Source organism: Pelecanus crispus, chromosome 2 (genome assembly GCF_030463565.1).
Source record: "Pelecanus crispus isolate bPelCri1 chromosome 2, bPelCri1.pri, whole genome shotgun sequence".
Taxonomy (NCBI): Eukaryota; Metazoa; Chordata; class Aves; order Pelecaniformes; family Pelecanidae; genus Pelecanus; species Pelecanus crispus.
Window position 1 is genome coordinate 1,331,398 of NC_134644.1, and position 21,333 is coordinate 1,352,730.

The 21,333-nt window shown below is 63.5% G+C and overlaps 1 protein-coding gene across 1 annotated transcript; it reads right to left on the reverse strand.

Annotated features, from left to right (window-relative positions):
* Positions 1-2,999: 2,999 nt before the first annotated feature.
* Positions 3,000-21,088, reverse strand: MYO1G (myosin IG). Its single transcript, XM_075728325.1, has 22 exons — positions 20,994-21,088; positions 19,608-19,816; positions 19,424-19,517; positions 18,018-18,183; positions 17,884-17,937; positions 14,065-14,160; positions 13,854-13,970; positions 11,902-12,108; positions 11,682-11,827; positions 10,646-10,760; positions 9,758-9,928; positions 9,607-9,677; positions 8,344-8,418; positions 8,110-8,242; positions 6,893-7,059; positions 6,620-6,827; positions 5,825-6,048; positions 4,505-4,649; positions 4,299-4,403; positions 4,094-4,207; positions 3,237-3,391; positions 3,000-3,156 (listed from the first exon to the last, which is right to left on the reverse strand). Exons 1-22 carry the CDS (start codon positions 21,086-21,088, stop codon positions 3,000-3,002), a joined length of 3,024 nt encoding a protein of 1,007 aa, XP_075584440.1.
* Between the last annotated feature and the right edge of the window lie 245 nt (positions 21,089-21,333).

Consider the following 21,333-nt stretch of genomic DNA (forward strand, 5'->3'; position numbering starts at 1 on the left):
TTCAAAAAACGGGCAGAGGTGGCACTTTGGGCCATGGTTTAGTGGGCATGGGGGTGTTGGGTTGATGGTTGGGCTGATGATCTTAGAGATCCTTTCCAACCTTAGTGATTCCCAGTTTTACTTTCATTATAAAGAATCCATCCCCCAAGCCAGGAAACATGAAATTATTCGTCTCCCCTTAACTGGTTTAGTGGTGGCCTTGGCAGTGTTAGGTTACTGGTTGGACTGGATGATGTTAAAGGTCTTTTCCAACCTGAACAATTCCATGATTCTATGATTAATCGAAATGGCAATTCTTTCAGAGCTGCGTCATAGCAAGCGCTTGGATACTTCTAAGGCATCCTCCTTTGAATGGGCGTAGTTAATTACCCCCATTAATGAGCCCTTTTCCCTCCATCTCCTATGGTTTCCCCCCCAATATCATGACGTATTTTTAAGTTCAAGGTTCCAGGTCCATACCCCATCGGTGGTTCTGGCGCTGCCCTGTTCTCCCCTACAAGAACGCCAGCAGGTCTGTTCCAATAACGTAGTTATTAGCAGAATAATAGCGGTGGATTTTTTTTTCCCCTATAATACCCCATTAACTTAATTGTTTGCCGAGTTCTGGCACAGGCCGAGCTCTTTGGCTCATTAGCAGCTTCCCACGTGCCGAACGCTTCCCAAATACCAGCGGGGCACAAGCCCCCACCTTCCACCCGTGAAAAGTCCCCCCATTTTCCTGTCCCTCCTGTTCCGTTCCGTTGCTCCCTGGGGCATGGGGACAGCGGGTGTTGGGGACATTGGGACACAGGACATGGGCATGGGGACACTGAGAACATCGGGACATGGGGAAATGGAACACAGGGACAACGAGACATGGAGACACCGGGACAGGGGCATGGGGACACTGAGAACATCGGGACATTGGGACCCAGGGGCCTTGGGACACGGGGACATGGGGACACTGGGTGTCAGGGATGTTGGGATCCAGGACACAGGGACATGAGGACATCAGGATCCAGGACACGAGGATGTTGGGACACAGGGTGTCGGGGATATCAGGACCTGGGGCATGAGGGCACTGGGACATGGGGACATGGGGACATTGAGACACTGGGTGTCAGGGATATCGGGCCCTGGGGCACAGGGACATGGGGACACCAGGACACTGGGTGTCAGGGCATAGGGACATTGGGGACATCAGGAACCAGGACATGGGGACATTGGGACCCACGGACCTTGGGACATGGGGACACTGGGTGTCAGGGACGTTGGGATCCAGGACACAGGGACATGAGGACATTGGGATCTGGGACACAAGGATGTTGGGGGACAGGGTGTCAGGGATACCAGGACCGGGGCCATGGGGGCACCAGGACATGGGGACACTGAGTATCAGGGCCATAGGGACATTGGGGACATCAGGACCCAGGGACCTTGGGACATGGGGACATGAGGACACTGGGTGTCAGAGATGTTGGGATCCCGGGACACAAGGACATCGGGATCTGGGACACAAGGATGTTGGGGGACAGGGTGTCAGGGATATCAGGACCCAGGGCATGGGAGCACCGGGACATGGGGCCACGGGGCCACTGGGTGTCAGGGATATCAGGCCCTGGGGCACAAGGGACATGGGGACACGGGTGTTGTCTCACACCGGGATTTCGTTCCCCGGCGCGTGCCAACCCAATCCACTCGCTGAGCCAAGGTACCGGTTGTATTTAGTTTTGGCGCAGAGATGGGTGCTGGGCGGCGATTCCGCAGGGCCAGCACCCCGAAGAAGACTTTCTGCGCCTCATTCACACACAGGAGTTTTTACAAGGATCGCGTACGATTACCGTGCTATCTGCTGCCGGTCAGCTCTATTCTAATTAGCCTCGCTTGCTGTGTAAATTAGCACGGGGGGCAGGGGGCAAGTCCTTTTGGTCCTAAATTGAGGACCAAAATCCCAGAGATCCCATCCCAACCATCTCAGCCCACCCCTGAGATCCTATCCCATCCATCTCAGCCCATCCCAACTGATCCCATCCCACCCCATCCATCCATCTCACCCCACCCCATCCCATAGATCCCATCTCATCCAGGCATCCCATCCCAACTGATCCCATTCCACCCCATCCATCCATCCCACCCCATCCCACAAATCCCATCCATCTCAGCCCATCCCAGAGATTCCATCCCATCCAGGCATCCCATCCCAACTGATCCCATCCCACCCCACCCCATCCCATAGATCCCATCCCATCCATCTCAGCCCATCCCAGAGATCCCACCCCATCCAGGCATCCCATCCCAACTGATCCCATCCCACCCCACCCCATCCCATAGATCCCATCCCATCCATCTCAGCGCATCCCAGAGATCCCACCCCATCCAGGCATCCCATCCCAACTGATCCCATCCCACCCCGTCCATCCATCTCACACCACCCCATCCCAGAGATCCCATCCCATCCAGTCATCCCATCCCAACTGATCCCATCCATCTCACCCCATCCCAGAGATCCCATCCCATCCCATCCATCTCAGCCCATCCCAGCTGATCCCATCCCACCCCATCCATCCATCTCACCCCATCCCATCCTACCCCATCTCATCCCACCCCATCCCATCCCATCATTCCCACCCCATCCCATTGATCCCATCCTCCACCACCCCATTCCCACCCCACCTCCATCCATGCCCCCAGCCCAGCCCCACAGCAGCCGACCTGGGGACCCCCCCCCCCCAAGCTGTGGGGCAGAGTTTCTGGGGGACCCCAGCCCCATGCTGGGGCTGCTGGGGGACCTGAGGGTCCCGGCCGTGCCCGGGGCGGGGGGCTGCGGGGGTCTCATCCGGCTTTTTATTCCTGGTGCACCATGAGGCTTCGGCATCGTCCTGGGGGTGCTGTGGGGCAGGGGGCCACGTAGTTGGGGGTCAAGGGGTGGCGGCGGGGTCCTGAGCAGAGGCTGGCGGGGCAGGGTGCGGGCAGGCAGGCAGGATGTGGCCGGGGGGGCGGCAGAGCTGCTGACCCCCCCCTCATCTCTCAGGCCAGTAAAGCACAAAGCCATCGCGGTTCTTGCCAAAATCGGGGGTGGTGGCGTCCGGCCGCGGCTCCACCGTCAGCAGCCGCCGGCGCCCGCGTAGGCTCAGCTGGATGCAGTCGGAGACCCGGACCTGCAGCTCCCGCTTGGTCCTACGGCGTTACCAGCATCAATGGGGGGCTCATAGGGTGCCGGGACCACCCTCCCCACAACCGCGAGCCCCCCAACTCACGCTCGGCAGTGCTCCAGGAGGACGCCCACCAGCTCGCCCACCCGGTTGTCCCCCGCCGGCTGCATCTTGTGCAGGCACACGGCCAGGTCGTCCTGGCTCTGGGTGTGGAAGACCACCAGCTGCGCCTGGCAGCTCGTCACGCTCAGCCTCGTCACCTGCGGGGACGTCTGGGGGTCACCGCCGCGGCCACGGCACGGCCAGCGCGGCATGGCCAAGGCACCATGGCCAACATGCTGGGGACAGCGTGCCATGGCCAGTGTGGTGGGGACATGGCCCCAAGCTGCATCCAGGGAGGTTTATGTTGGATATTGGGAGAAATTTCTTCATGGAAAGAGTGGCCAAGCACTGGAACAGGCTGCCCAGAGAGGTGGTGGAGTCCCCATCCCTGGAGGGGTTCAAAAACCGGGCAGAGGTGGCACTTTGGGCCATGGTTTAGTGGACATGGGGGTGTTGGGTTGATGGTTGGGCTGATGATCTTAGAGATCCTTTCCAACCTTAATGATTCCTGGTTTTACTTCCATTAAAAACTAATCCATCCCCCAAGCCAGGAAAAACGAAATTATGACTCTACTCTTAATTGGTTTAGTGGTGGCCTTGGCAGTGTTAGGTGAATGGTTGGACTGGATGATCTTAAAGGGCTTTTCCAACCTGAACGATTCCATGATTCCATGATTCCATGACAGCATGATGGGGACAGTGTCACCTCTGTCCCAGGGGCCTTCACCGTGCCAACGCGGATGGCTCCAGCGCGCGGCCATGGGGACCACGGAGGGGTCTCCAACCTCCGGACACCTGGGTCCGCCCGATCCCAGCTCCCCAGGACAAGGCGGGGGACACCCAACCCTGGGGACACTCACGGTGCTGAGGGGCATCGCCCGCATCACCCGGTACTGCTGCCGGGGGTCCAGCTTGTAGAGGTGCTGGTCCGTCACGAGGATGGCCCGGTCCCGCCTCTTACCAAAGCGGTTGATCTGCGGGGACAGGGCCGGGTGAGGGGACACGCCGGGGGGGTGACGGGGACGCGGTGGCCGGGCAGGACGCGCGCGTGTCCCCCCACCTCACCTTGCGGACGTGGCAGGAGAAGAGGACGGAGCCGAAATGCACCTTGTCCTTGAGGGCCTGGAGGCGGCGGGCGAAGGGCAGCGCCAGCCCCGGGTTCTCGCTGGGCTGTGGGGAGCCGCGGCGTGGGGCGAGGGTGGCACCCAGGGGCGAGGGTGGCACCCAAGGGTGCGCCACGGGGCACCCCCAAACCCGCCGCCGGTCCTTACCGAGGAGAGGTAATCCCGCGCCCAGCTGCGCTGGCAGCCCCACTCCTTCCGCAGCCCCACCAGCGCCTCCATGGCGGCCACCTTGGCCCGGATCTGCCCCATCTCCGAGGGGGGGATGTTCTTGACGATCTGCCGCGCTCGCCACCTGCGGCGGGGGGGACACGGCGCCGCCACATCACCGTCCCGCGTCCCCATCCCTGTCCGCGATCCCGTTCTGCGTCCCCGTCCCATGTCCTCATCCCTGTTCGCGTCCCCGTCCCACGTCCCCATCCCTGTCCATGTCCCCATTCCGCATCCCCATCCTACGTCCCCATCCCTGTCTCCATCCCCATTCTGCATCCCCATTCCACATCCCCGTTCCGCATCCCCATCCCATGTCTGTGTCCTTGTCCCATGTCCCCGTCCCATGTCCACATCCCCGTTCCGCATCCCCATCCCATGTCTGTGTCCTTGTCCCATGTCCCCGTCCCATGTCCCCATCCCTGTCCCACATCCCCATCCCTGTCCCACATCCCTGTCCCATGTCCCCACCCCTGTCCATGATCCCATTCTGCATCCCTATCCCATGTCCCTATCCCTGTCTGTATCCCTGTTCCATGCTCCTGTTCTGCGTCCCTGTCCCATCTCCCTGTTCTGTGTCCCTGTCCCATGTCTGCATTCCCATTCCGCATTCCTGTCCCGCGTCCCCATCCCTGTCCATGTCCCTGTTCCATGTCCCCGTCCCATGTCCCCATCCCTGTCCGTGCCCCCATTCCGTGTCCCTATTCCGTGTCTCCGTCCTCCCATGTCCCCATTCCATATCCCTGTCCCTGTCCGCATCCGCGTTCTGCATCCCTGTCCCATGTCCCCATCCCTGTCCGTGTCCCCATTCCGTATCCCCATCCCATTTCCCCATCCCTGTCCGTGTCCCCATTCCGTATCCTCATCCCACGTCCCCATCCCTGTCCATGTCCCCATTCCACATCCCTGTCCCATGTCCCCATCCCTCTCCATGTCCCCATTTCACGTCCCCATCCCATGTCCCCATCCCTCTCCATGTCCCCATTCCGCATCCCCGTCCCACGTCCCCATCCCTGTCCATGTCCCCATTCCACGTCCCCGTCCCATGTCCCCATCCCTCTCCATGTCCCCATTCCATATCCCCATCCTATGTCCCCATCCCTGTCTGTGACCCCATTCCATATCCCTGTCCCACGTCCCCATCACTGTCCGTGTCCCCATTCCGCATCCCTGTCCCACGTCCCCATCCCTGTCCATGTCCTCGTCCCCATCCCACATCCCCATCCCAATGCGGGAGCAGAGCGGGATCCGGGACGGTACCTGCGGAAGAGGCGCTGGCTGGCCTCCTGGAAACGCGCCAGCACCGCCGGCGGCTCCGGCCAAACCACGCTTTTGCCGAAATCGGGGAGGGTGCGGACGGCCTGGAAGCGGCGCAGCAGCTCCCGCAGGTACGCCTTCACCTTGTGCCGTTTGTAGTAAGCCATGATGGTGTAGGCGGCGCGCAGGTAACGGCAGCGCCGGCGTGCCAAGGCGCCGCGCCAGGCCTGCCGAACGCCGACGGTCAGGGCGGGCGCTGCCCCGGGGATCCCCGCCGGCAGCGGGTGCCCGGCACCGTGGCTCCGGGAGGGCCCCAAATTGCTGCTCCCCACCCCAAAACTCCCCGGTGCGGCCCTTGCCTCGCTCCAAAGAAACGCCTCGGCGCTGCGCCCCGTGCCAGCCCGGCATCCTGCCCCACGCCGTGCCCTATTCTCTGCCCTGCGCCACGCTCTGTGCCGTGCCCTACGCCATCCCCCATGTCCCACCCCACGCCGTACCCCACGCCCAGCCCCACATCACGCCCCGTGCCCTGCCCCACGCCGTATCCCCCGGCACGCCCTACACCGCGCCCCACGCCACGCTTTGCCCGTGCCGAACCCGCGCTCTGCCCCACGCCGTGCCCAGAGCGGCCTCCGAGCCCGCCCGCGCAGCAGCTCCGGGTGCAGGCAGAGCCCTGGCTGCCCGCTCGCCCTGCCTGCGCCGCCATTACCCACCTGGCACCCCGGGCACCCCCCCAAAAAACCCCCGCGTCGCCTCGGCAGAGCTGAGACCGAGCCAGCTCGTGCCACGCGCGCCCACCTTCTGCAGCAGCAGGACAATGATGGGGATGAGCTGCGCCCGCGCCTGCTCCAGGCAGAAGAGGGTGCGGGGCGTGCGGATGAAGACCTTGGTGTGGCCGTAAGCCACGTCGTCCTGGAAGCCGTGCTGCTCCAGGAGGGCTTGCGTGGCCTCCCGGTCGCTGGCCATCAGGTGGTTGGGCCACGTGTACTCGCACGTCATCTTGTACCTGGGGGACAAGAGGGTGAGGGGGACGTGGTGGGGCCGGGGGTCCCGGCGGGGCGCGGGCCGTACCGTAGGAGGAAACGGTCGTAGGGCTGGCGGTAGGCGAAGCCAGCGCGGCGCACCCGGACGTTCTCCAGCAGCCCCAGGTAGGAGACCTGGTGGCGGCAGCGCTCCTCGTCGAAGAGCGTCGGCGACTTCTGGTCGTTGGGTTTGATGCAGCGCACGTAGTAGGGCTCCTGCGAGGACACGGACGGGGTGACACCACGGTGGCACCCGCGAGTGGCACCGAGTCCCACGGGTGTCCTGGGTTGGGGGGGCTCCGGGCACACAAGGTGGGATTGCACCGGGCATGGGTGGCATGGGGACAGGAGGCCTTGGTGGCTTGGGGACATGCCTGGCTAGCACTGGGACATCTTGAGTGGCTGGGGACATGCCAGGCTGGCTTGGGGACATCTTGGGTGACGAGGAACATGCCAGGCTGGCTCAAAGACATCTCGGTTGGCTTGGGGACATGGCAGGCTGGCTTGGGGCCATCTTGGGTGGCTTAGGGACATGGCAGGCTGGCTTGGGGACATCTTGGCTGGCTGGGGACATGCCAGGCTGGCTTGGGGACATCTTGGGTGATGAGGGACATGCCAGGCTGGCTCAAAGACATCTCGGTTGGCTTGGGGACATGCCAGGCTGGCTTGGGGATGTGCCAAGCTGGTTCAAAGACATCCTGGGTGGCTGGGGACATGGCAGGCTGGCTTGGGGACATCTTGTGTAGCTTGGGGACATGCCAGGCTGGCTTGGGGACATCTTGGCTGGCTTGGGAACGTGCCAGACTCCTCAAAGACATCTTGGGTGGCTGGGGACATGGCAGGCTGGCTTGGGGACATCTTGGCTGGCTTGGGGACATGCCAGGCTGGCTTGGGGATGTGCCAAGCTGGTTCAAAGACGTCTTGGGTGGCTGGGGACATGGCAGGCTGGCTCAGGGACATCTTGGCTGGCTTGGGGACACAGCAGGCTGGCTTGGGGACATCTTGGCTGGCTTGGGGACATGCCAGGCTCCTCAAAGACATCTTGGCTGGCTGGGGACGTGCCAGGCTGGCTCAAGAACATCTCAGGTGGCTTGGGGACATGCTCAGCTGGCTTGGGGACGTCTTGGCTGCCTTGTGGACATGCCCATGTGTCTTGGGGCCATGCCCAGCTGCCATGGGGACATACCAAGATGGGCTGGGGACATGCCCAGCTGGGGACATGTCAAGTTGGTGCAGGGACAGGCCAGGCTGTCCCCGGTCCCCTACCTTGGAGGCGAGGTTCTCCACCAGTGCCACGATGGAGTTCTTGAAGAGCGTGCCAGTGGTCAGTGGGCGCTTGGTGACCTCGGTGATGCTCTGCTCGCCGTCGGGCCACATGGCGCGCAGCACGGCGTCCGTGCTGGGGACGGTGTTGGCATGGGGCTGGCAGCACCGGGAACCCCGCTCCCGCCCCATGGCCGTGCCACCGACCCCCCCAGCTATGTCCCCTGTGTCCCCAACCTGTTGTAGAAGAGCCGTTTGAAGTCCTGGAAAAGCGTGTCCTTGTTCTTGTCCAGGAAACCCTCCACCGAGTACCTGAGGGAGGGGGACGCCATGTTGGGGCGCTCCTCCAGCCTCCTTGGGGTGTCGGTGGGGAAGAGCTGCACCCTGCGGGACCCAGGCAACCGGGCAGCCCTTCCTCCCCATGGAGGCCAGGAGACCGTGGGGCTCTGCTCATGGACACCGAATCCCCCGACCCTGTCCCCACCATCCCCAGGGCATGGCACGGCATGTCCTACACAGCCCGTCCTGCTGCACGTGGCCTCTGGGGACCTCCCAGACCCCGTGGACCCCAATGGTCCCCCCCAAATCGCCTCCCATGGTCCTAAGTGGCTCCACACAATCCCCCATGGGTCCCCAAAGCCCCATGGCCAACCAAGGCCACCCCATAGTCCCCCAGGGGCCCCTATGGCTCTCCATGGTCCCAAGTGGCCCCCGCAACTGTCTCCCATGCCCTCCCAAGGTCTCTCATGGCCCCCACCCAGCTCTCCATGGCCCCACCGCAGCCCCATGACCACTCATGGATGTTCATGGTCCCTGACGGCCACCCACACTCCCACGGCCCCAGCGGAGCCCCCACCAGTGCCCCATGGTTCCCCACGATCCCCACAGCCTGATGGTTCCCCATGGCCCCAAAACACCTCCCTCAATCCCTCAAGACCCCCCTCTATGCTCCCACATGGTCCCCCATGGTTCTCCAAGGCTCCATGGTCAACCCTAGACACCCAAGAGCCCCTGCAGCCCCATGGTCCCAAGTGGCCCCTCATGGTCTCCCAAGGTTCCTCATAGCCCCAAGGCCACCCGTGGTCCCCCACGGTCCTCCATGGCCCCCCATGATGTCCATAGTCCCCAACAGTCCCACAATCCCATGGTCCCAGCTGACACCTCCCAATCCCCCATGGTTGCCATGACCCTTGCAGCCTGATGGTCCCCCATGGCCCCAAACCACCTCCCTCAGTCCCTCAAGACCCCCCACAGTCCCATGCCCCGCTCCATGCTCCCCCATGGTTCTCCAAGGCCCCATGGTCAATCATAGACCCCCCAAGAGTCCCTACAGCCCCATGGTCAATCATAGACCCCCCAAGAGTCCCTACAGCCCCATGGTCCCAAGTGGGACCTCCCCATCCCCCACGGACTCCCAAGGTTCCTCATAGCCCCACGGCCACCCGATGACACCCATAGCCCACCATGGTCCCCCCGCTGCTCCCCAACGCCCCCCCTCACGTGACATCTCCAGCATAGTGCTTGATGCGGAAGTCCCGGTTGAACTCCATGGTCTTGTCTGTGGGGCAGAGCTGGGGAGCAGGGCCGGGGGGGGGGGGTGTCAGCCCCCTGCCCACGGACACCCCAGTCCCCCCGACTCCCCCCGAAGCACCTTGCGGCTGGTGTAGTGGGGGTGGCGGCCGAGGCGGGTGTCCATGGAGGCGAGGAAGAGGGAGTCGGTGACGGTGCCCACGGCCAGGCAGGCCTCGTCCAGCAGTGCCAGGATGCCGCGGTGTGGCTGCTCCACCAGCTCCACGATGGGCTCGTTGCTGAAGTACTCGATCTGGGGGCCACGGGGCGGGTGGGCACCCCGAATTGCCCCCCCCCCCCAGTACCCTGATTCACCTCCATGCACCCCAAATCTGGCCCTGCCAGGCAATGTCCCCCCACCCCATGTCCCCCCCATGCCCCTCACGCACTGCCAGGCGATGCCCCCCATGTCCCCCCATGTCCCCATGCCCCTCACGCGCTGCCAGGCGATGCTCCCCATGTCCCCCCATGTCCCCATGCCCCTCACGCTCTGCCAGGCGATGCCCCCCATGTCCCCATGCCCCTCACGCTCTGCCAGGCGATGCTCCCCATGTCCCCCCATGTCACCATGCCCCTCACGCTCTGCCAGGCGATGTCCCCCATGTCCCCATGCCCCTCACGCTCTGCCAGGCGATACCCCCCATGTCCCCATGCCCCTCACGCGCTGCCAGGCGATGCTCCCCATGTCCCCCCATGTCACCATGCCCCTCACGCTCTGCCAGGCGATGTCCCCCATGTCCCCCCCATGTCCCCCCATGTCACCATGCCCCTCATGCTCTGCCAGGCAATGTCCCCCATGTCCCCCCCATGTCCCCCCATGTCCCCATGCCCCTCACGCTCTGCCAGGCGATGCCCCCCATGTCCCCCCCATGTCCCCATGCCCCTCACGCTCTGCCAGGCGATGCCCCCCATGTCCCCATGCCCCTCACGCTCTGCCAGGCGATGCCCCCCATGTCCCCATGCCCCTCACGCTCTGCCAGGCGATGCCCTCCCGCTGGTACTCGGCCTGCTCCTGCCGCAGGATCAGCTCGATGAAGAGCTGCTGCAGCTTCTCGTTGCAGTAGTTGATGCAGAACTGCTCGAAGCTGCGGGCAGGGGGTCAGGCCGGCAACCGCCACCCAGCCCCACGCCATGTCCCCTGCACACCCTGCCCTGCCACGTGGCCCTGTCCCTCCTGTCCCTGTCCCTCCATGGGTCCCTTGTGGTCCTATCCCTCCTGGGTCCCATCCCCTCCACATTGTCCCTTGGGCATCGTCCCCTGCTATGTATCCCTCCCAAGCCCTGTCCCCTCCATGTGTCCTTCCTGGTCCCATCATCTTCATAGGTCCCGTCATCTTCCTGGGTCCCGTCATCTTCACGGGTCCCGTCATCTTCACAGGTCCCGTTATCTTCCTGGGTCCCGTCATCTTCCTGGGTCCCGTCATCTTCCTGGTTCCATCATCTTCCTGGTCCCATCATCTTCACGGGTCCCATCATCTTCCTGGGTCCCTTGTGGTCTTGTCCCTCCATGCCCCTCCTGGGTCCCATCCCTCCATGTGTCCCTCCCAAGCCCTGGCCCCTCCTTGAGTCCCACCTGGATCCTGTCCCTTCCACATTGTCCCTTGGGTATCATCCCCTGCTATGTGTCCCTCCCAAGCTCCATCCCCTCTACGTGTTGCTCCCGGCTCCTGTCCCCTGCATGTGTCCCTCATGGTCTTGTCTCCCCTGGGTCCTGTCCCCTCCACGTGTCCCTTAGACATTCTCCCTCCGAAGTCCTGTCCCGTCCATGTGTCCCTCCTGGATCTTGTCCCCTCCATGTGTCCTTCCCAAGTCCTGTCCCCTCCCTGTGTTCCTCCTGGGCCCCGTTTCCCCCACGCACCCCTCCAACCCCTGTCCCCTCCAGCTGTCCCTCCCAGGTGTCCCCCCGTCCCCTCCACACATCCTTCCCACCCCCAACCCCCCCCCCATGTCCCCTCCCAGGCCCTGTCCCTCCCCGTGTCCCCTCCCCACCCCCGGGGCCAGGTCACCTGTTGGTGTCGAAGATCTCGAAGCCGTAGATGTCGAGGACGCCGATGACGGTGCTCTTGCCGTGCAGGCGGGCGTCGTAGCCACGGGCGGCGATGCCGGCGTTGATGCGCCCCACGATCCAGCAGAAGAGCCGCTCGTAGATGGCCTGGGGACAGGGACAAGGTGGTGGGCGCCCAAGGGTGCTGGGGGAGGAACCGTCACCCCGCGTCCCCTCCCTACCTTGGCGCAGGCGTCGCGGGCATAGGCGGCCTCCTTGGGGCTGTGGCCCTTCTCGATCAGCTCCCCGCTGCCGGCCGCCACGGTGCGGGCCAGGAGCGCCTGGCGCAGGCTGCCGGGCGCCGTGGCCGTCAGCTCGGCCAGCGCCGAGAGCTGCGCCGCGTCCTCCACCGCCGCCGTCTCGCCCTCCGCCACGAACCTGACGTTGCCCTGGGGCGGCCCCGCCGTGCGGCATTGGCGGGTGAAGGTGGGGGGGACACCCCGGAGCCCCCGGAAAGGGGCTGGGGTGTCCCAGCACCGGCCCCTCCCGCACCATGGGCGGGTTTGGGCCATACTGGGCTGTACTGGTTTGTATTGGGCTGTGCTGGGCCATACTGGGCTGTACTGGTTTGTATTGGGCCGGGCTGGACCATACTGGGCTGTACTGGTTTGCATTGGGCTGTACTGGTTTATATTGGGTTGTACTGGGCCATACGGGGCTGTACTGGTTTGCATTGGGCTGTACTGGTTTATATTGGGTTGTACTGGGCCATACTGGGCTGTACTGGTTTGCATTGGCCTGTACTGGTTTGTATTGGGTTGTACTGGGCCATACGGGGCTGTACTGGTTTGCATTGGGCTGTACTGGTTTGTATTGGGCTGTACTGGTTTGTATTGGGTTGTACTGGGCCATACGGGGCTGTACTGGTTTGCATTGGGCTGTGCTGGGCCATACTGGGTTGCATCGGGCTGTGCTAGACCATACTGGTTTGCATTGGGCTGTGCTAGACCATACTGGTTTGCATTGTGCCATACTGGTTTGCATTGAGCTGTGCTAGACCATACTGGTTTGCACTGGGCCATGCTAGACCATACTGGTTTGCATTGTGCCATACTGGTTTGCACTGAGCTGTGCTAGGCCATACTGGTTTGCACTGGGCCATGCTAGACCATACTGGTTTGTATTGGGCCATACTGGTTTGCATTGGGCCATGCTAGACCATACTGGTTTGCATTGGGCCATACTGGTTTGCATCAGGACATACTGGTTTGCATCAGGCTGTGCTAGTTATGCTGGTTTGTGTTGGCTGTACTGGTTTGCACTGGGCTGTGCTGCCCTGCACAGGGCTGCACTGGTTTCTGTGGGGCTGCACTGGTTTGAACTGGTCTTTAGTTGTTTGCACTGGTCTGTACTGGGTAGCATGGGGCCATGCTTATTTGCATGGGGCTGTACTGGTTTGCCCAGGGCCATACTGGTGCATGGGGGGCCATACTGGTCTGCCTGGGGCCATACTGGTGTGACGGGGCCATACTGGTGCATGGGGGGCCATACTGGTTCGTCTGGGGCCATACTGGTGCCAGGGGGGAGGCTATACTCGTGTGTGTGGGGGGCTATACTGGTCTGCCTGGGGCCATACTGGTGTGAGGGGGCCATACTGGTGCATGGGGGGCCATACTGGTCTGCCTGGGGCCATACTGGTGCATGGGGGGCCATACTGGTCTGCCTGGGGCCATACTGGTGCATGGGGGGCCATACTGGTCTGCCTGGGGCCATACTGGTGTATGGGGGGCCATACTGGTCTGCCTGGGGCCATACTGGTATGAGGGGGCCATACTGGTGCACGGGGGGCCATACTGGTGTGAGGGGGCCATATTGGTGCCGGGGGGGCGGCTATACTGGTGTGTGTGTGGGGCTATACTGGTCTGCCTGGGGCCATACTGGTGTGAGGGGGCTATACTGGTGTATGGGGGGCCATACTGGTGCATGGGGGGCTATACTGGTGTATGGGGGGCCATACTGGTGCATGGGGGGCCATACTGGTGCATGGGGGGCCATACTGGTGTGAGGGGGCCATAGTGGTCTGCCTGGGGCCATACTGGTGCGTGGGGAGCCGTAGTGGTGCGCGGGGAGGGGTGTACTGGTCTGGCTGGGGCTGTGCTGGTTTGCACTGGTCTGTACTGGGCGGGAGTCTCACCAGGTGCAGGATGGCGGCCAGGATCCGGCGCACGGAGCCCACCTCCTCCGGGGAGAAGCCGATCACGGCCATCGCCTCCTCCACCGCCCGGTAGCCGGCCGCGTCGTCCCCGCAGGCCTGGGGCCGGGGGGGGACGTGAGGGGCCGGGACCCCCCTGCCCGCCCCCCTGGCCCCCCCAGGACCCCCCAGGACCCCCGCCCGCCCCACTCACGCTGCCCTGGGCACCCTCCCGGGTGTAGCGGTAGGCGCCGGGGTCGCGGCCGAGGTGCAGGGCGGCCAGCAGCGCCGCCGGGGCTCCCAGCAGCAGCTACGGGGGGCGGGGGTCAGCACCGGGGGGTTCGGGACCCCCGGCCACTCCCGCCGGTGCCGCTCCGTCTCCCCCTGCCCTGTCGTGTCCTGTCCTGTCCCGGCCCGCCGGAGGTGTCCTGTCTGATCCCGCCCCAGCCATCGCCGGAACGTTGACCCCATCCGGCCCACCTTACCCATCCCAGCCCCACCCACCTCATCCCAACCATCCCGGCCCCATCCCATCCCAGACCCCATCCCATCCATCCCATCCCAACCTTTTCATCCTATCCCATAGATCCCATCGACCCCACCCATCCCATCTCATCTACCCCATCCCAACCTTCTTGTCCCATCCGTCCTGACTCCATCATCCCAGCCCATAGATCCCATTCATCCCACCTGTCCCATCCCATCTATCCCATCCTCATCTCATCCCATAGATCCCATCCATCACATCTCATTCATCCCAACCCATCCCATCTCATCCATCCCAACCCATCTCATCCATCCCAACCCCTCCCAACCCATCCATCCCAACCCATCCCACCTCATCCATCCCAACCCATCCCACCTCATCCATCCCAACCCATCCCATCTCATCCCATCCCATCCCCATCACATCCATCCCATCCCATAGATTCCATCCATTCCATCCTCATCCCATCCCATAGATCCCATCCATCCCATCCTCATCCCATCCCATAGATCCCATCCATCCCATCCTCATCTCATCCCGTAGATCCCAACCCATCCCGTCTCATCCATCCCAACCCATCCATCCCAACCCATCCCACCTCATTCATCCCAACCCATACCATCTCATCCTGTCCCCATCCCACAGATCCCATCCATCCCATCCCAACCTTTTCATCCCATCCCATCAAACCCACCCATCCCATAGATCCCATCGACCCCACCCGTCCCATCTCATCTATCCCATCCCAACCTTCTCGTCCCATCTGTCCTGACTCCATCATCCCAGCCCATAGATCCCATCCCTCCCACCTGTCCCATCCCATCCATCCCATCCTCATTTCATCCCATAGATCCCATCCATCCCATCCCATCCATCCTGTCCCCATCTCATCCATTCTGTCCCCATGCCATCCATCCTGTCCCATTCTCATCTATTCCATCCATCCCATCCCCATGCCATCCCATCTCATCCATCCCATCCCATCCACCCCGTCCCCATCCCATCCATCCCATAGATCCCATGCATCCCATCCCATCCATCCTGTCCCCACCTCATCCTGTAGATCCCACACATCCCATCCCATCCATCCCATCCACATGCCATCCCATCCCGTCTCCATGCCATCCCACAGATCCCATGCATCCCATCTCATCCATCCCAACCCATCCCATCCACCCCATCCCCATCTCATCCCATAATCCCATCCATCCCATCCCTCCTGTCCCCATCCCATCCAACCCATCCGTCCTGTCCCTATCTCATCCATCCCGCCCCCATGCCATCCCATCTCATCCATCCTGACCCATCCCGTCCCCATTCCATCCTGTAGACCCCATGCATCTCATCCACCCCAACCCATCCCATCCATCCCATCCCCACCTCATCCTATAGATCCCATCCCATCCATCCCACCCCATCCATCCCATCCACATGCCATCCATTCTGTCTCCATGCCATCCCATAGATCCCATCCATCCCATCCCATCCATCCATCCCATTCCATCCATCCCATCCCCATGCCATCCCGTAGATCCCATCCATCCCAACCCATCCCATGAATCCTGTCCCCATCCCATCCATCCCATCCCATCCATCCTGTCCCCACCTCATCCCATAGATCCCATGCATCCCATCCCATCCATGCCGTCCCCATGCCATTCATCCCGTCCCCATGCCATCCATCCCATCCCCACCTCATCCTATAGATCCCATCCATCCCATCCATCCCATCCACATGCCATCCATCCTGTCTCCATGCCATCCCATAGATCCCATCCATCCCATCTCACCCGTCCCATCTGTCCTGTAGATCCCATACATTCCATCCCATCCATCCTGTCCCCATCTCATCCCATAGATCCTACGCATCCCATCCCATCCATCCTGTCCCCATCTCATCCCATAGATCCTACGCATCCCATCCCATCCATCCTGTCCCCATCTCATCCATCCCAACCCACCCCATCCATCCCATCCCTATCCTGTCCATCCTGTCCCCACCTCATCCCTTAGATCCTATGTACCCCATCCCATCCATCCCATCCCCACCTCAACCTATACATCCCATCCATCCTATCTCATACATCCCATCCATCCTGTAGATCCCATCCATCTCATCCCATCCATCCCAACCCATCCAATCCATCCTGTCCTCATCCCATCCCAACCCATCCCATCCATCCCAACCTATCCCATCCATCCCATCCCCATCCCATCCATCCCATCCCCATCTCATCCATCCTGTCCCCATCTCATCCATCCCAACCCATCCCATCCATCCCGTCCCCATCCCGTCCCCATCCCATCCATCCCATCCCATCCCATCCATCCCATCCCCATCTCATCCATCCCAACCCATCCCATCCATCCTGTCCCCATCCCAACCCATCCCATCCATCCCATCCATCCCAACCCATACCATCCATCCCGTCCCCATCCCATCCCCATCTCATCCATCCCAACCCATCCTGTCCCTATCCCATCCCATCCATCCCATCCCCATCTCATCCATCCCAACCCATCCTGTCCCTATCCCATCCCATCCATCCCATCCCCATCCCATCCATCCCAACCCATCCTGTCCCCATCCCATCCCAACCCATCCCATCCATCCCATCCCCATCTCATCCATCCCAACCCATCCCATCCATCCCATCCCCATCCTATCCCATCTATCCCATCCCCATCTCATCCACCCCAACCCATTCCATCCATCCTGTCCCTATCCCATCCCATCCATCCCAACCCCATCTCATCCATCCCAACCCCATCTCATCCATCCCGTCCCCATCCCATCCCCATCTCATCCATCCCAACCCATCCTGTCCCTATCCCATCCCATCCATCCCAACCCATCCCATCCATCCCATCCCCATCCCATCCCCATCTCATCCATCCCATCCCCATCTCATCCATCCCAACCCATCCTGTCCCCATCCCATCCCAACCCATCCCATCCATCCCATCCCCATCTCATCCATCCCAACCCATCCTGTCCCAATCCCATCCCAACCCATCCCATCCCCGTCTCATCCATCCCAACCCATCCCATCCATCCTGTCCCCATCCTATCCCATCTATCCCATCCCCATCTCATCCACCCCAACCCATTCCATCCATCCTGTCCCTATCCCATCCCATCCATCCCAACCCATCCCATCCATCCCGTCCCCATCCCATCCATCCCATCCCCATCCCATCCCAACCCATCCCATCCATCCTGTTCCCATCCCATCCATCCTGTTCCCATCCCATCCCATCTATCCCATCCCATCTCATCCATCCCAACCCATCCCATCCATCCCGTCCCCATCCCATCCCATCCATCCCATCCCATCCCCATCTCATCCATCGCATCCCACCCCATCCATCCCATCCCCATCCCATCTCATCCCATCCATCCCATCCCCATCTCATCCATAGCAACCCACCCCATCCATCCCATCCCCATCTCATCCATAGCAACCCACCCCATCCATCCCATCCCCATCCCATCCCATCCATCCCGTCCCCATCCCATCCTGTCCACGCCGCCCCCCGGCTCACCTGGTAGAAGGCGTGGAAGTTCCTCTCTCCCGGCTGCTGCTGGAGGACGCGGGACTGCAAGAGGGAGCAGGGGGTGGGTGCTGGGCGGCGGCCGGGCGGGACCCAGCCCCCCGCGCCCACCGGCCCCACCGCACCTTCTCCAGGAGGTAGTTGTGGATGTGGCCGCCGGTGGGGTCACCCTTGAAGTCGAAGTTGATGTCCATGTACTTGCCGAAGCGGCTGGAGTTGTCGTTGCGGTTGGTCTTGGCGTTGCCGAAGGCCTCCAGGACGCAGTTGGACTTCAGCAACACGTTCTTCACCCTGGGGGGCGTGGGGCGGCGCCGTGGGGCAGCAGCCGCGCTGAGGGATTCGGGGCACGGCACCCCCGGGCCCCCCCCCCCCATCCTCTGGCCGTGGGGTGCCCCAACATCACCCCAACGTCACCCCCATGGCGTTCCTGTGTATGGGGCACCCGGTCCCCAGAGATCATCCCTATGAGTGTGGGGCACCCTGGTCCCCCCCCCACGCCCATGGGGCACCCTTGGTCCCCCCATGACCACCCCACAGGGCACCCCAGGGCCCTCCAGGACCACCCCACAGGCATAGGGCACCCCTGGGTGCCCCACTCCTTCTCCATGGCAATGGGGCACCCCAGAACCACCCCACAGGCCCATGGGGCACCCCTGGTTGCCCCACACCACCCTACAGACCCATGGGGCACCCCAGGACCACCCCATAGGCCCATGGGGCACCCCAGGGCCCCCCAGACCCACCCACAGGCACGAGGCACCCCTGGTTGCCCCACACCAACACTATTGGCCATGGGGCACCCCAGGACCCCCCAGGACCACCCCACAGGCCCATGGGGCACCCCTGGTCACCCCAGACCGTCCCTATAACCATGGGGCACCCCAGGACCACCCCACAGGCCCATGGGGCACCCCTGGTTGCCCCACACCTTCTCATGGCCATGGGGCACCCCTCATCACCCCAGACCATCCCTGTGGCCATGGGGCACCCCAGGACCCTCCAGGACAACCCCACAGGCCCATGGGGCACCCCTGGTTGCCCCACGCTTTCTCTACGGCCATGGGGCACCCCATGACCACCCCACAGACCCATGGGGCACCCCTGGTCACCCCAGACCATCCCTTTGGCCATGGGGCACCCCAGGACCCTCCAGGACAACCCCACAGACCCATGGGGCACCCCTGGTTGCCCCACACCTTCTCATGGCCATGGGGCACCCTGGTCCTCCTACACCATCCCCACAGGCCCATAGAGCACCCCAGGGCCCCCCATGACCACCCCACAGGCATAGGGCACCCCTGGTTGCCCCAAGCTTTCTCATGACCATGGGGCACCCCAAGACCACCCCACAGGCCCATGGGGCACCCCTGGTCACCCTAAACCATCCCTATAACCATGGGGCTCCCCAGGACCACCCCACAGGCATGGGGCACCACCCTGACCCCATAGGTGGGTCCCCCGCAGCCCCGGGGCTGGCAGGTCCGTGCCCCAGCACCCATCCCTCCCACCGGCGCCGTGGGGCCGCACCCACCTCTCCACCTCGGCGCGCTGGGTGGGGTTGGTGATGGCGGCGATGTACTGCATGATGTACTTGCTCGCCTCCGTCTTGCCCGCCCCGCTCTCGCCTGGCAGGGAGGGCAGCAGCGGGGTGAGGACGCCCACCCAAGGGTGCCCCCCACCCAAGGGTGCTGCCCACCACCGCCGGCAGTCCCTACCCGAGATGACGATGCAGGTGTCCTTGGCGCGGCGCTTCATGGCTTTATAGGCGGCGTCGGCCAAGGCGAAGAGGTGAGGCGGGCGCTCGTAGAGCTCGCGGCCGCGGTAACGCTCCACCGCCGGCGGGCCGTACAGCTCCAGCGGCCGGTAGGGGTTCACCGCCACCACTACCTCGCCGATGTAGGTGTAGATGCGGCCCTGCGAGAACCTGCACGGAGGGGCGGCCGTGGGGCAGGGGGGCACCCCGTGGGGTGCCGTGGGGCAGGGCGGCACCTTGCGTGGCGCTGAGGTGTGGGGTGGGATGGCAGCCCGTGGGGTGCCATGGGGCAGGACCGTGGTGGAGGGCAGAACGCTGGGCACCGTGCTGTGGGGCAGGGTGCTGTGGGCACCGTGGGGCCTGAGCAGGGTGCCGTGGGGCAGGGTGCCCCACCACGGGGCCTGGACAGGGTGCTGTGGGGCACGGGCAGGGTGATGTGGGGCAGGGTGCCTTGCTGTGGGGCCCGGACAGGGTGCCATGGGACAGGATGCCTTGCTGTGGGGCCCAAGGAGGATGCTGTGGGCACCATGGGGCCTGGGCAGGCTGCTGTGGGGCACAGGAAGGATGTTGTGGGGCAGGACGCCTTGCCGTGGGGCCTGGGCAGGGTGCTGTGGGGCAGGGTGCCTCGCTGTGGGACCTGGGCAGTATGCTGTGGGGCAGGACGCCTTGCCGTGGGGCCTGGGCAGTGCGCTGTGGGGCAGGGTGCCTCACCATGGGGCACAGGAAAGGAAGGCACTGTGCGGCAAGGCGCCTCACCGTGGGGCCTGGGCAGGATGCTGTGGGGCAGGGTGCTTTGCCATGGGGCACAGGCAAGGCGCTGTGGGGCAGGGTACCCTGCCATGGGGCACGGGGAGGATGCTATGGACACTGTGGGGCCTGGGCAGGGTGCCATGGGGCAGGGCTGGGAGCTCTATGGGGCAAAGCACCTCCGCAGGGGCTCCGACACCGCCCACCCCCGAGAACCACGCTATAGGGCAGAGCCAGGCAGCCCGCAGGCGCTGTGGGGCAGCGGCAGAGGCACCCGCAGGCGGGAAGCGTGGGGCGGCCGTGCCTCAGTTTCCCCCCCGGACAGCGGGGCACCGCCCAGATGCTTCCTGCCAAGCTGGGGTTCGGCGCCGGGCGTTTCCGCAGCCCCCACGGGACCCCGGTGGGGTCCCCGCTGCCCCCCACATCAACCGCACCCCCAAGGCCCACAGCCCCACTACTGGGAGGGCGACGCCGGGGGGTCTGGCGACGCCATCGCCCTCGCGCCGGCAACCAGCAGCGCCCAGTTCAGCCCCAGGGGTGCCGGGGCGGCGTTTTGGGGAGCCGCCGGCCTCGCCCCCACCCCGGGTCCCTCTCCCCGTACCGCAGGCGCAGATTCTCCAGGAACTGCTCCATGGTCACCTCATCCAGGAGGACGAAGTCGGCTTTGCCGAATTCGGGACCCTCCAGCTCCGCCATGCCGTGCCTGCCGCGCACCCACTTCCCCCCCGTCGGCCGCGCCAGCTTCCTGCGCCGCCAACGAGCGCTGCGGCCGCGGCGCAGGCGCGGATACGGGGTGTCATCATCGCATCCCGTGGGTGACAGCGGGGTGGCCGTGGGGCAGCCGTGGGGCTGGGGATGCCCAAATTTGTGGGGTGGGGACTCAGCCCCACGCCCCCAGCGCTGACCTCGACCGTCGCCGTGCGTCCCCTTCCCCGTTACCA

Excerpts from the sequence above, each read along its gene's own strand:
- MYO1G (XM_075728325.1), bottom strand. The coding sequence starts at position 21,088 with ATGGCGGAGCTGGAGGGTCCCGAATTCGGCAAAGCCGACTTCGTCCTC. Across the intron at positions 11,828-11,901 it reads CCCGCGACGCCTGCGCCAAG|GCCATCTACGAGCGGCTCTT; the intron begins GTAGGGAGGGGA and ends CCCTGTCCCCAG. Across the intron at positions 7,060-8,109 it reads TGGAGAACCTCGCCTCCAAG|GAGCCCTACTACGTGCGCTG; the intron begins GTAGGGGACCGG and ends GTGTCCTCGCAG.